The 15,764-nt window shown below is 35.3% G+C and overlaps 1 protein-coding gene across 2 annotated transcripts in view; it reads left to right on the top strand.

Moving 5' to 3' along the window:
• Positions 1 to 15,764, top strand: part of ANKRD28 (ankyrin repeat domain 28) — a 185,726-nt gene that overhangs the window by 56,012 nt on the left and 113,950 nt on the right. The window contains exons 1-2 of one of the 2 annotated variants that reach the window (XM_082840083.1): positions 5,525 to 7,724; positions 8,844 to 8,927. In XM_082840083.1, the coding sequence (XP_082696209.1) occupies positions 7,608 to 7,724; positions 8,844 to 8,927 (201 nt within the window). In that variant the 5' untranslated portion in view covers positions 5,525 to 7,607. Of the gene's footprint in view, positions 1 to 5,524; positions 7,725 to 8,843; positions 8,928 to 15,764 lie in introns of those variants that run through there. The other variant, XM_082840084.1, reaches the window with a different exon arrangement.

The following is a 15,764-nucleotide window of genomic DNA, read 5'->3' as shown; positions in this document are numbered from 1 at the left end:
TTGTCTTTTCAGTTTGCTGATGGTTTGCTTTGCTGTACAGAAGCGTCTTAGTTTGATGTAGTCCCACTTGTTTTTCTTTGCTTTTGTTGCCTGTGTTTTTGGTGTCATATCCAAAAACTCACTAGGTTGCATAAGGTCTTTGAAGGTGAAGGTGGTATATGACATTTTGTGATCTCTTGGTGTGGTGTGCATAGTGGAGTGGAAATAGTAATATTAAGTATTTGTTGAATCAGTTGCTATTGTAATTTTGGTGCACGCTTTAAGAATAAGGTATTCTTGCCAAAAGGTTTTTAGATTATTTCAATGTACTGGAGAAGGATTGAACCAAATCTTTCCATTCTTTAGGAACTTTTTTATACTCACCTAGAATTAGGCAGCTTTGGGATTGTTAACACTTCATTTTCAAATCATGAGGGTATATGCTAAGATACAGACTTTGGATTAAGATTTGAAACCAACTTTGAGCTTGAAGGGACCTTAGATAAGATACAACAAATCATATTCCCCATTTTATAAATTTGGAAACAGAAGGAGGCCCAAATTGCTTGAACTCTAGTAAGCACTAGTTTCCTAACTCAGAAACCTGGTAGTTGTTGTGATTACCACCTTCTCCCTCACTCCTACATCCAGTTTGTTAGCATGTCCTATAAATCCTGTTTCTAAAATAGATCTGTCTCTCCATTTACATGCCCAGCATCCTAGCTCAGATTACTCATTCTTTTGGTTTACTGCAGTGGTCCCCTAACTAGTCCTTTGGCTTTCATTCTTCTACTTCATTCCATTCTCTACACCGAAGCCACATAATCTTTTTAAAGCAAATCATGATGACTACCTTGTTTTAAAAGTTTTAATGACTTTTCCATCACTTAGTCAAAAATACAAACTTTATAACTTGGTTGACAAAGCTCTGTGTCATCTGAGTTTGCTGTTCCTCTAGCTGCATCTGCCATTGTCCTTCATGATTGCTTGCTCCAGCCACGTGGACCTTCCTTTAGTTCTTTACCCTCCAAAATTTCTTTTCCTTCTACAGTTTCTCACAGTTTGCAGTTATGAAATATTTATTTGTGTGTAAGCTTCATTAGAACAAGGATTGACTGTTTGTTCATAATTTTGTTTCCTCAACCTAGTAGAAAGCCTGGCACATAGTAGATGATGAATAAATACAGATGAATGGATGAGTCATTGACTGACTGGATGTTACCGAGCCTCCGTTTCCCATGTATAAATTGTAGAGTAGTACCCACCAGTAGTGATTGAGGATTCAGCGAGAATATGTGTGATAAATATTTGTTTCCTTTTCCCTCTGTTGATTTTCCTTTGCTTACCCGGGGTAATAGTGGATTGTTCTTCAAGCTGTTTTCTGGTCAGTTATTGTTTCTATTAAATTTGTTGTGGCTAGCATTTATAATTCATTTCATTTATTGAAAATGTAAGTGGCTGTATTGTACTAGAGTATGAATAGTAGGAGAACAGGGCTGGAAGGGTATATGCCCACTGATTGATGATTAAAGGAAGAGCAACATTCTCACTTAGAGTTAGGTTCAGCTCCATGTGAAAAGAGACTGAAAATCACAGTAACTTAAATGAGGCAGAACTTATTTCTCTCTAGCATAAAAGTCAGGAAGTAGGCAGTCCAGGACTTTTATGGCAGTTCTGTTCCACAAAGTCCTCAGGGACCCAGAGCCCCTCTAGCCTAGACTCTGGTCCTTATTTGGTTTAAGATGGTGGCCAGTCATCCATGTTCCAGGATGCAGAATGGATATGCCATTTGTCCTTCTAGGAAGTTTTCTGGAAGCCACATAACACCTCTACTTAAAAGGCTGGTTAGAACTTTGTCCTGTGGCTTCTCGCTGCAAGGGAGGCTGGGAAGTATCATCTTTGTCCTGTGGGACTCTGTACTTACCTAAAAACTTGAATGTTCTAGTTGAATGGAAAATGGCAAGAATGGATGCAGAATATAGGTCTTTGCAAAGAACACATCACAATAATATGTTAATGTGTTAACACTAGTATATAGTAATATTATAATAATGAAAGGGTTAACAATTTATCGTTATGCTGGTAGGGTGAAACCAATTGAGATCTTAAGGTAACATTGATGGTCATTTTGGAAGTATGATCGGTAAACATTAAAAAATCTAGTTGATAAATACATTACACATAGAGAATTAAATCTGATCTCTTATAAGGATTTTGAATTCATCATTTTAAAAACATACAGTGACATTTTTGCGGTGGCTGTACTGATCACAAGGAAATCTGACTAGAGAGCAGTAGCCTAGAGAGCAGCTGTTTCTTGATCCCCCCCCTTTCCTTGCACCCCCATTTGCTTTTAAATCTGTTCATAAGACTTTTTCTAAAGTATATGGACTGCTGAGGCATGTAACTCAAGAGGATTGTTCAAGATCCTTGAACTATGAGAAATGTTTCTGAAACATGATTTGAATTCACTTATCCCATAAGCTTTTTATTTTTTAATACTCAGAGACTAGTTTGGCACAGAGTAACCACTTAGCATACCCTAAATAAGATATTTTATTCTATAGTAATCAATCTGGAGTTCACAGATTTGTAAGAGATAAGACGAGCTTTGGGTTGACTATGCAGAAAGGAAAAATCATGTGTGTCAAAAAAAGGAATTCTGTTGTAACAAAATTGGGAACCTAAAAATAATCTTTCAGGATGTTTTTTATCAGTAAAATGAAGGTTTTAAACCAGCTTTTCCATTAAGAGACTCTGTGTGAAGAGTAGGAGTAAGCTTTTGATAGGGTACATTTTAGTATAAAGAATGGAAGGATTATCAAGTTGTCAGGGTTGAAATTGTTAGCCTATTAAAAAATTAATCTAATTTGGCCTAAAAAGTAAATGCCTCAAGAAAAAACCACATCCCCTTGCCATTGTTCAGCTGAAAAAAGAAGCAACAACAAAAACTTAAGTTGTGTGAATTTAAATTTGCACAATTATTGTCAATAATTTTTCATCACGAGTACTTTTCTCCACTTTCTCCATTCCTAATTTCTTAAATACTTATTTACCTGTGTCCTTTTCCTTTAAGATGTGAGTTCCTTGAAACTAGGGGGCCTGTCTTTTTCAGGAGGAGATATAAAACAGTGTTATATGGTGCTGTTAACTTATATATAATATGTCAGTATTGTTTGTAGTTTAATATATTATGGGCCAGTCCTTTTTACCCTTTCTTTTTCCCTAGACTGTAAAATACAATGAATGTGGAGGAATGCAGAACCCTGTAGTCTTACTTCTTGCCTAAGTTTACTGCACCCTCCCCCAGTAACACTTAATAAACACACTGGAGTGTAAGGACTAGCTTCTGAAGTCTCTCTAGAGGCCTGAAAATGGTGGGGACTTAGTAACTGAATGGGCTCTCCAGACACCAGTCTGAATCACCTCACCAGTAGGGGGAGGTTGTCAGTAGCCCTTTTTTTTTTACTCTGTGTCTTCACAAAAGATATCTTTCAACTCTCCTAAATATCTGTAATAATAATATTATCTTTATTTTAAACTTCACTATTAATAACACTATAAAGTAGATTCTGTTCAGTTCTTTAATAGATGTTGAAATGATTCACGGGAAGGTTAAATGACTTGCTCAAGGTCACACAGTTAGATTTGTTAGGGAAGCCCGATTAGACTAGTTTGGCTACAAAGCCTATCTTCTCAAACACTGTGCTGTTACAGTATGTCTCCTAGGTAAAAATCTCTGGAGATTATTATTCTTGGAAGTCTAAGAAATTTAGACTCAGGGAATTGAAGTAGTTTGCCCAAGGACACAGCTAATATATAATGGAATCAGAATTTGAACTCCAGGTAGGCTGACTCCTGAGCCCGTAGTGTTAGCTGACATTCAGCATCATTGTTTTATATGCTGTCAACTTACGTTGAATACATTTAAGTTGCTCTCCCACTAGAGGGCACGGAACTCATTCTGTTGCACTTTAAAGCCTCCCATGTTTACAGGTTAAAGCATATGAATCCTCCCCCCATTGTCTTTTGTAATTTTGCTACTCTATTCCAGAGACATAATATAATTTATTTCAATGAAATCATTTACAGATGGAAAAAATTGGAAGGAAAAAATATGTGTATAACACAGCCCCTGCCTTCAAAGAGCTTGCTTTCTGGTTGGGAAAAACCTAAGTATGGAAGTTGACCTAAACAGGAAAATAGGATGTACCTGCTTACGTCTAAGTAGGTGAACTTATACACTGGATACTTTAGAACAAGTTAAAATTGTCCATATAAAAAGAGGTTTTCTTTGGGGATGGGTGGGGCAGAACCCTGACAGAGACAGTAGAATATAGGATATTGTTACTATAGTGGTTTCATTTTCAGATACTTCAGACATCAAGGTGATAGTTTTTATTTAGCCCTGTGGTGACAGTTAACATCATTTTTGTATGTCAAAATACTTGCATGTCTTTAACTTGGCTTAAAACCATTTATATATTTTAAAATAACCGAATTTTTAGCATAGTATCTTGGTACAGTTATGTTAGGCTTACAGGTTTTTTCATAAACTGATACTTAATGGCTTTCGTTGTTAAATTCTGGCACTCTTATTTATCTATATCATGCTGGTCTTTTTTTTTTTTTGGTAAGTCAACTGGCTTAAACGTGTGAGGTAACACTAGCCCTGAAGTACCTATTTAAAAATAACTTGTTTGGGAATATTATCACAGTAAATAGTATGTTCCTTTGTTACCTAAACTTTTCGCAATCATTATACATTGTTTATCTTTTAAAATCACTTTTACAGTCTATTTTGCAATTATAGGTTGCAAAGCTCTCAGGAGAGTGTGTGCGTACAATCAGTGGAAGCAGAGTAGATTAGAAAGAGCATGTGTTTGTAATTAGGTACAACTTTATTAATTTGCCTAACTTTGGATATAATATTTAATTTCTAAGTCTGTTTTTTCTTCTATACTATGGCAGTGTAGCAAGGTCACTGTGAGTATTAAATGAGAATGTATAGCACCTAGCACATCACAAATGTTCAAGAATATTATGTTTATTAATAAGAATGCTGGTTGATAGAAGAAAGAACAAAGGTTGAGGAGGTCATGGTATTTTCTTTGTAGTTTTCCTGTGGGGAAATATCCCCATCCTTGAGTAAGCAGAGAAGCAGGGAGGAAACAGAGAAAGCCAACAATAAATTTTTTTTTTTTTTTTTTTTTTTTTTTTTTGGCGGTACGCGGGCCTCTCACTGTTGTGGCCTCTCCTGCTGCAGAGCACAGGCTCCGGACGCGCAGGCTCAGCGGCCATGGCTCATGGGCCCAGCCGCTCCGCGGTATGTGGGATCTTCCTGGACCGGGGCACGAACCCATGTCCCCTGCATCGGTAGGCGGACTCTCAACCACTGTGCCACCAGAGAAGCCCAAATTGGTTGTTTTGACACTTATTTGTAGCTTGGGATAATTAATTTTTTAGGAAGGGAGAAGATTCTTTGCTTTGGTTACCCTGTGCCTTTTCACTACCAAGGACTTGAAACAATAGTTTTACATAGCTATTTAACAGATTTAAGGCTTTATTCCACATCCAGATGGGAAGATAGAATTATTTCTTTTGTGAAATTCAAGTGATCAATAGAATTTTACAATTATAATTTCTAAAATATGAAATTTTTATTTTTTCCCTTTCAAAATATGACTTGGTTGTTTAAATTCGACAACTTAGAAATTGTTAGTAAATCTTAAATTTCTTTTGTTTAAACTTTGTGCATTCTTGAAAATAACATCTAGTAGATTGAAGATGGTCTTGGTAAAATAAGAAAAAGAAAACGTTAGGTTCATGGTATTTATATTCTCATAAAATGCTTCTTTATCTCTAGTTCTCTTTTATGGATTCACTGCAGACATTATCACTGCAGCTGTCACTATAGGGTTAAACATTTGCTATTTTGTAACATATGAAAGCAGTTAAGCTGTTTGGAATTGTTTACTTGCTAAAACCAGTGTTAGTCAGCAGAGGCAGTACACCAGATTTCCTTGTGGCTTTTCGTGGAAAATGTTAAAAGCGCACTCATTTTTCAGTTACAGAGTTTTTTAGTTTGATCTGGATTAGTCACAGAACTGGCATGAACCTTCTCATTGTGAAGGCTGTCCAAATGCACTATTTTTTTTCTCCTGCTAGAGGAAGTTGCATCCTGAGCAGTAGCTCAGCTCTCTGGTAAGTGTAACATGTGAGCATTACTAGGCATTTCATTCTGCGGTTCTGCAGTCTTTGCTCTTCAGACTGTTGCTCAGTTGAAATGCTACTGTGGCGCCGATCCTGAGGTTCTCTCTTTTTTAAGGACCTACTCATTTGAAGGTGTCAGTGGCATTTTGCAAGATCATCTGAGGAACAGGAAAGCATCTGAAATCGACTGAAAAGGGTAACTGTAGCGGTTTTCACAGTGGAAGGAAACTATACTGGCACAGAGGCAGATGATTGAATAAAGTAGTTGGCTCAAAGAAGATGCACAGTCTGCTGTTTCTTCCTCTGAATGAAGAGTCTTTAATGGAAGCTGTATTCATGTGGAGATCAAAGAAAACACTGGAATGATAAACTACTGGGTTTTTTTTCCCCTTCTCTTTTTTAAAAATGAAAAGCCTGAAGCAGTAATTTGAGCTCAGATGCCTTCTAATTCCTTCGCAGCCTGCCTGTTCCATTCGGATTCTCCGCTAACACCATTTCTGCCTGGTGCCTGTGTCCTTTTGCTGGAGCAGCTACAGACCACTGCCTGATGGAGGAAGAATGAACGCTCTGCCTTGCCTATGCTGTCGATGGGAATAAAGCTAACTGTTTCTTATATGGAATATCTGGATTATTCAAGCCATATTCTAGTACCAAGAGTCCTATTGTCTCTTGTGGTCTGACTCATCGCATGTAAATGTACTGCAGCTTTGCTATTAATGCAGAGTGTTGTTTGTTTTTTTTTTCTTTCTCAAACACAGAAAGAATTGTCAACCTCTGAGCAACATTTTGAGAATTTGTATTGAGCTCTCCATGTATTTTTTTTCTGGATAGTATCAGCATTAAACCAGTGAAGCTGAAGAAATGAAGACAAATTAGAAGTGGAAACAGAACAATGAGATTTTATTTTTTGTTTTCAATTATAAGCAAGCCAGCTACTGGTAACTATATGACCTTGCAGGCAAGAGCGGGTACAGCTGCGATCTTCTCTGTCACAGCAGTTGTTTCTCATCTTATTCTGCAGCGTGTGTTGATGTCACCCAGACAGTGATCTTTTTATGCAAGTAAATTTCTATGAAACAGAGGGATGTGATGACTGTTTTGGTAGGGGAAAAATATTTTTAAATGAGCTTGTCCTGGACTCAGTTTTAGTTATTGACATGTTGATGTCAAATTTCTTTTGAGTTTTACAGTAACCCAACAGAAAATAACAGAATTGTTTTCTTAGTAAGTTACAAGTATGTAGTTATAATTTTAAACTTCACTTTTTCCGATAGTATTTATTAACTTTAAAAAACCAGCTGCGCTGTTCAGAGAATGATTCTAAGTGTTGTACAGAAGAGGAGGAAAAACTACTTGTGCTCTTCCAACTGTGACTTTTATCACATAGCTTAGAATTCAGTTTTTTAAAAGAGCGAATGAGTCGAGTGTGTATTGTTGTTTTGGAGGAGGTAGAAGATGAGTCTCCTGCATTCATTTCTAAGTTGCCACAGGAAAATAAGTCCCTACATTCTCCACCTTCGGGAAGTGTATTGGTAAGATATGAGAGTTTATGTTTACTGTATACTACTGAACTAGTAGGGTAAATTTTATTTTTTAAGAATAAATGTAATTTGCACTAGTTTCATTAAAAACCCAAATTAAAGCAGTATAGGTGTGTAAATATGATGCAATATTACTTGTAAATGAATGCACACATTTCTGATTTTCACTTATTCAGATGTTTAAATAACATTTCAGACTTTATCTCTTAATCTCTTAAAAAGACTTTTAAAAATAATTTGAGGATAGTAGTTACAGCAACCACATTTCTGTTTTCACTTAGTGGTTTTAAAAACCGATGTAACAGGAATGAGGGACTGTATGTTTTAGGAAAGGTTGACTACTGCCAGCAACACCGAGGCACAGCCTTTTCTGTAATGAATTGTATGTATTTACATGCAAGGCTGTTACATGAAAAAGAGTCAGACTTCATCTTTAATCTTATTTTTAATGCTGTTGTCAATTGACTTCTTGTTTGACTAGTATAATATGATACCTTATCAGGGAGGCTGTGTCGTTGATTAAGAACTTGTTATATTTAGATGTTCATGTGTCTGCCTCTTCATGTTATTCAGGTTTACAGTAATTTTTGGTCTTTGAATAGTAGTGATTTTCATCAACTGCCAGATTTTCTTTCTTTGGGTTTTTATCTTTATACATGTAATACTAACCCACGCAAGTTGTTTTGGTGCCCCAAACAGAACTTTTCAAGGAGGCCTTCGTGGGCCTCCACATGGGCTAGGAACTACTTGTTTGACAAGTTATATCCCACAAATAGATGTTGAGATGTCACACTTGTATTTGGAAGAGACTTTCTTTTTACCGTATGTATATTCAAAAGGCCTCCACTCATATAAAATAAAATCTGATTATGCTTATGCTACCTAATTTTGGTCATACGGTATTGATTTTTTTTTTTTAATTAGGCCTTTTTTCCAAGGAGGAATCCTGTACTTTCATATGATTTGACTTCATGAAACTTGGTTCATGTCAAAAGCCAAGTGATTATCATGATAGGGAAGAAAATTTTTAGATTTAAAAGTTATGTGGAAATAGCTTTAGAATCATCCATGTGGTGTGATTAATGTTTTTATTACTCTCTTGTATTTTAGCCATCACTGGTGCAAGCTATATTTAATGGAGATCCTGATGAAGTTCGAGCACTAATATTTAAGAAAGAAGATGTTAACTTTCAGGTAAAACAGTTTCACTGATACCAGCCTTGAAACCTACTTTTCTAGAGTTATGATTTTTGTTAAAAGGCATAACACAATTCTGTAACAGCTGTTTTAAACGAGGGTAGAAGGGTCTTGAAGCAAACAGGAAGGGACTGGACATATATTCAGGGTAATGACTAAAACACAGGAGAACTAGGAGCCAATGCGGGTTTTTTGTTCCCCCAACTTCGTACTTTGAAAATTTTCACAGAATAGTTGAAAAAAGACTTTGAATACCCATATAACCTCCACTTATATCCAGCATTGATAACATTTACCACATTAGCTTTCTCTCCCATATTTACACAGATTATATTTATACTACACATATATTTTTTTCTTTCTTTTGCTGAATCCCATTTGAAAGTAAGTTATAGACATCATGACACTTCACTGTTAAATACTTGTGTGCATTTCAGATGAGGGTTCTTTCTTTTTTTGTGAACTTGAAAGAAGAGACATGTCTATAAAATTTATAATATATCTAACTTGATTGTGAGATCAAATTTGCTTTCTGTGAATAACATTATACACAAAGACTCATCTGTTTGGGGTCTCGCAGCAAATAAAGACATACTGTTTGAAAATTCCTCAGACTTTTAAAGATACAGTGGATTTAACATTCAGGACTGACATGACGGACAGTTTTAGAAAGAGTGGGCATATGGATAATTTCCTTCCATATATGTTTCTCCAGTGGCCAGACGTTTTTTAATTTACTAAATTGAGGCTGAAAATATATAATTAACTATAATAAGATCAAATTTATTAATGTATATGTTTTTACTGGAAGTGACTGTTTTCAGTATCTTTTTCATACATAATTCAGTTCTCTGAATGATGGAGAGTAGGGAGAGGTCATGATTCCTAAGGTCCCTATAGCAACAGCAAAACAGATTATCTGGAATTGATTGGCCAGTTCTAAGAAAGCTGTGCTCTGCCAGCTCATCTCCAACTCTCATCTTTTCCCTCATTCTTTTGGACAGTACTATTGTGACCACTTGATGTTAAGTAGATAAAAAAGGTATTTATCTTATTTTTAAAGGTTGAATTAACTGAATAGATTTGAATCTTTAACTAAAATTGTTCATCATTACATTTTTTTTTCCTTAAACATTCCTAAGTGAATTGCATTTAAGTTTACATTTATTGGAAACATGCACCTAGTTCAGGATTTATTTTAAACGGAGCGCTGGTCACTTTACGTAACTGGGGTGTTCTAGAGAGTCTGCTTTCTGTAAGACAGAAAATAACTATAGTGGTATAGACTAAGGAAAAGGAGAAAAAGGCTTTCTGTTCTGTTTAACTCTAGTATTTTTTGTTTGTTTTAAATAGAACTAACAAATCTCATCTTGGTGAGAAAGTTTGGACTATAATCCTACTTACCATGGTTAATTTCTCCATCATTACAAAGTCTCATTATAGCCAACTGCTTTTCTGCCATAGTAATCAAATTATCTTAAGTTTTTAAAATTTTATGCTCAAAAAATCATGTTTGAGCATCAGTTTATTCTCCTGTGATGTCCTTGGGAGGTATTGTGTTATCTGTAACTAGTGTGTGACCCCCTAACTTTTATGACTTTTAACTTCTGCTTTTCTCCTTATAGATTCCTTTCCTTGCTTACTTTTAAAACATCGTTTCTTAACATCTCCTAGCTTGTTCTCTTGCTCTGAAACTTAGAACCAAGCTTAGAACTAAAAGTCTGGTTAGTGCTTCAAATCAGTATGAGAGTGACTTTGTCTTCAGTGATTCATGGGTTTTTGACAAATTTTTTTACAGTTGCATTTCTCGTGTGACTCTTCACAGTTGAGAGTATAGTCATAATTATCAGATATGTTAAGTCTTTGGCCATTGTTCTAATTTAGGATGGTAGTTTTTGTTTTTCTATTTTTGTCCTCTATGATAAGGAATCGCTTAGAGTTTTAAGAGGCAGGTATGTATGTTTGTGTATGTGCAGGTGTGTGTAATAAAACTTAACTGTTTTGTAATATAAAACCCACTCACTCTTGATAGGTAATAAAATATTTTTAAGCTTTATGTCAGTGCGACAGTGGTGTTTTTCTAAAATAGATTTATTTAAATGAGTATTTGAGAATAACAGCTGACTTTTTGAAATTTACATTTTTTGCAGTTATTTTTGTAAAATTTTAGAGTGGGTAAAAGAGCTCACATTTGGTTCTATACTCTATACTGTTAAGTAAACATTGTTAATTATTTTAGGTTAGCTTCTTGAGTCATACCCTGAAGTTCTGAATACTGTGGACCACTAAATAGCATCTTTCTTAGTAACACACCTAATTGATTTTTAAAAAACTAATATAAAATATTACACATTCATATTATTTGGTCTGAGAAGGAAGTCTTTTATTGTAGAAGCTAGCTGAGATGATTTCACCAGAAAATACTGGAGTTTTATATTTGGAGGCTTTGGGCCACAAGTAGTTGACTGAGTAAATATAGGTTTATTGCTTATATAGTAATTTAATCCAGAACAAGGTAATTGGTGGGGGGTTGGTTAAGACAGTAATGTCATATCTCTGAGTGAGCTTCTCTGTGAGACTCTTGGCTTTCTCCTCCTGGTAAAGAAATGATTGCTGTATCCTGCACTCAAGACAAACAGCCAGAGAAAGTGGAAAGGAAATTCTCCCTGTACATTTCCTTTTTTTCTTTTTTAATCAAGCAAAAAGATCTTTTCCAGAATCCCCACAAAACTCTCGCTGAGTTTCCTCGGTTACAAGCCCACTGTAAACCAGTCCACCAGCAGAGGTAGAAGGGGATTAACTTTTTGCTTAGATCAGTCATTGTTCATCACCTGGTTCATCCCCTAGGGTGAGAGGCTTATCATCAGTGATTATATTGCACTCCGTATCTGGAGAAAATCAGCATTTTCATGAAGGAATAAAAGGGAAATAGTTGTTTGGATAGGTAACCTAGTAGAAGGAGATTTTTTATTGCCTAAAATTAGTTGAAATAGCAAACTTTTAGAAGAATAAGTCACTTGGATATGGAAGAAGCACTGTAAAACAAACAGGTGAAACGGTCAAAAAAATTTAAAGGCAGATTGGTATACATAATGTAAAGAACAGTTGGAGCATAAGTTGTAAGACCTAAGTGCCTCTATCTTCTTACCTTTATGCTACACGAACAAATCCATTTCACTTATTAGGACTCACTTTTCTTTTGTAAAATGTGTGGGATTACATTAATGGCCTTCATGTTTTTTTCACACCCCAAATTTGCGATGCTCTAAAAATTCCAAGTGACCTTGAATGACCTCCTGCTTTTGCCCAGAAGGTTTCATTTGTATTTTCAGGTTTATGTGGCCAAAATAATAATAACAATAATAAATGACTTTCCCTAGGATTTACCAGAACTTAATGCCATGCCATGTTGTGGAGCCCAAATAATTAAATTTGAAATATTAATAACATATTTCAGAGGAAAGGTATGACTTTATAAGAAAATTTTCTACAAGCAGAAATTGTTTTTCTTAATCCACAGTGATAGAAATTGGTGTTAATTATAGCCTTTATTTCAGAGACAGTGATGTACCTAAACATTTTTATGGGACCTGCCTTTAACTCACACAGCAATCTTGTAAAGTTGGTAGGTTAACATTTCCATCCCACCAATAGGTGACAGAACTAAAACTTAGAAAGTATGTAGCAGAACAGACATTTGAACCTATGTAGATTTGACAGAAGCCGGGAAATAAAAAAGTAAATTGGAGAGAAATATTTTTTCTTTTGCCAAATAGTGCCATAAAGCAATAATTGTTAAAAAATGGATTTTTCCCCCTAAAAGTTATGTCCACATTCTGTGTGGACTCCTACCTTTTAAACTGTAATGCAAATGTGATCCTGATTTTCATAGTCAAGTGCTATTAAAATTTTAGCATTGCAAATGAGTGAATAAACAAACCTCCCTTAGTGCCATGTTCTTTGGCTGGTTAAAAATGTCATTCGAAGTAGTGTCAGACTGGGCGTAATTATAATCTAGCCAACACCGTTTTTAGTGTTTAAAACAGGAAGTCTTAGATTATGACTTCTGTGACTGTGACCCTTTTTAAACTCAAAAGAATTGATTAAGAGCTAGTCAGTAGATCTTGCCTGTATCATATAAACTTGATAATTTTGAAAATGCTACCTTGTATATTTTACATATTGGTTTCTGAATTTAGATGTACTTTTTTATTCAGAATATTTTGGTATTGATTTTGCCAAAGTAGTCTTCAAAATTATTAACATGTTCTAAGCTTTCAAAAATACTTTCTGGGATCATTGAAATGATGTTGCTTTTACTTTGTCAGATAAAGTGTGGCAAATACATACATGTATGTGTATGTACATCACACAAGGAGATCATTTGTTTTCATTATTATTGTAATAAGATAGTTGGCAGTTTACACAAAGTAGTAAACCATAAGTTTACACAGGTTGCCTGAATTCCACCCACCCTCATTCTTCACAGTGTTCTCTAGTCTTTTCTAGAAATTAGCAAGAAGTGCTCTAATCTTTAATAAATCTTTCTTGTGACCACAAGTCGCTTCTGCTGGCTGTCAGTACACCAAGCTGTTGATGTTTCTGGAGAGGTTCTTAAAAACCTCCTCACTCAGTTACTTGAGGTTATATGAACTCTCTGTCCCAAAACTGTATGTGTGTACATGGTCTTCTGTAGTTACAGTAATTAGTATTGTGGCCCGCAAACCTCCAGCCCCATCTCAAGTGTACCCACCCAGTTCCCAGCTGGCTTCCACGGAGCATGGAGTGAAACTGGGGAGGTAGTGAAGAGAGAAGAACCAGGTCGGCTTCCACCCTGGAGAGGGTTGCCCTGTAGTTTCTCCATCCCCAGAAACTGCACCTCTCCTCTGTTCTTGCCAGTGCTTCTAGATTTCAGCCTCAGATTTTTAAATTTTCTTCACCAATGTTCTTGTTCCCTCCAAGATCCATAAATGAGCGTATGTTCCATGTCATTGTGACTAAATGGCTGTTATGCTGGTCCTGAAACAAAGGAGGTTTTGTCTAATGAAACCAGCTGTTTTTTCAGCTAGAAACTGGTGGTGATTTATCTTTGTATTCCATTCATTGTTTTTTATTTGGCATATATGTTTCTTCATTTTCCTTTTTTTCATCCCGTATATTTGGGGAATCAGTCCATACCAGTCTAGAGAGAGCTTCCTTATTCTTTATAATCACATAGTTCTACGCTTAGGTGTTTATAACAATTTATTTAACCAGTCCCCCTTTTGGAGGGCATTTGGATTATTATTAGTCTTTATTGCTAATTGGTAATAAATGAGATAAATTCACCAAGTAAACAGACATTCTGGTGGGCAAGCAAAACTTTAATTAATTTATTTTTTAAGTAAAAGGTTTATTTAGAGGGATACATACTCCATAAACAGAGTGTAGGCTGACTCAGAAGGCGAGTGCATGGAAGCAAAACTTAGAATGTTGGGATTTATTATGAATTATTTAAATATGTTATCAACTTCCCAAATAGACTAAATGTCCTCTAAGTTCTTTATTTGAAGCAATTTTAGTGGACATGTTTGTATAAATTGGTGGTGGGTAAATAATGATAGTTATATAGCATAGTAAAAATGTCATAGATTGTGTCCTAAATTTCAGCCTGAGCTGAAATTACTGATTGGCCTGGTAAGTCTCATCTAGCACCTCTGCCTATTTTTATTTAAGTTTTATTGAGGTATAATTGACATGCAATAAATTGCATATATTTAAAGTGTATAATTTCATAAGTTTTGACATGGGTGGGTATGTGCCTGTGAAACCATCACCACAATCAAGATAGTTAACATTCCCATCATTCCCAAAGGATTCCATTTGCCCCTGACCTCTGATCTGCTTTGTGTCACTATAGATTAATTTGAATTTTCCAGAGCTTTATACGATATGTCCTCCTTTTATCTAGCTCTTTTCTCTGAGAATAATTATTTTGAGATTCATCCATGTTGAGGCATGTGTTAACAGTTCATTACTTTCTGTTGCTGAATAGTATTCAGTTGTCTCAATATACACAATTTGTTTATCCACTCACCTGTTGATAGAGTTTGAGTTGTTTTTCTTTTTCATCTATTACAAATAAAGCTACTGTGAAGGCATGTCTACAGGTCTTTGTATGAACATATGCTTTCCTTTCTCTTGGGTAAATATATGTTGGTGGAATGGTCAAACCATATGGTAGGTGTATGTTTAACTTTTTAAGAAACTGCCAGCTGTTTCCGAACTGGTTATACCATTATACATTCCCACCAACGGGATATGAGAACTACAGTTTTTTCCACATCTTGCCAATATTTGGTATGATTAGTCTTTTCTAATCTTAAACATTCTAATAGATGAGTATCTCACTGTGGCTTTAATTTGCATTTCTGAGATAACTGATGATGTTGAGCATTTTTTCATTGCTTCTTGGCAATCTTTGTATCCTTGGTGAAATGTCTTTTCAAATGTTTTTGCTTGTTTTTTCCCTTATTGGATAGTTTTCTTACTTTTGAGTTTTATATGTTCTGGACACAAGTCCTCAATCTGTGGCTTTATTTTCACTCTCTTCTGAGTGTTTTTGGAGAGCAGAAGTTTAAAAATTTGATGATGTCCAATTTATCAATTTTATTCTTTTATGGATTTTTGTTTTGGTGATGTGTCTAAAAAAGTCTCTCTTGGTGTCACATAGATTTTCTCATATCTTCTAGAAGTTTATAGTTTTAAATTTTACATTTAGATCTACAGCCTATTTCAAGTTAATAATTGCATGTGGTACAAAGTGTATGTCAAAGTTCACTTTTTTACATATGG

This window comes from Leucopleurus acutus, assembly GCF_964270905.1.
Source record: "Leucopleurus acutus genome assembly, chromosome: 5".
NCBI lineage: Eukaryota > Metazoa > Chordata > Mammalia > Artiodactyla > Delphinidae > Leucopleurus > Leucopleurus acutus.
The sequence above is the reverse complement of the archived record's forward strand: the minus strand, read 5'-3'. Positions and strand labels throughout refer to the sequence as shown.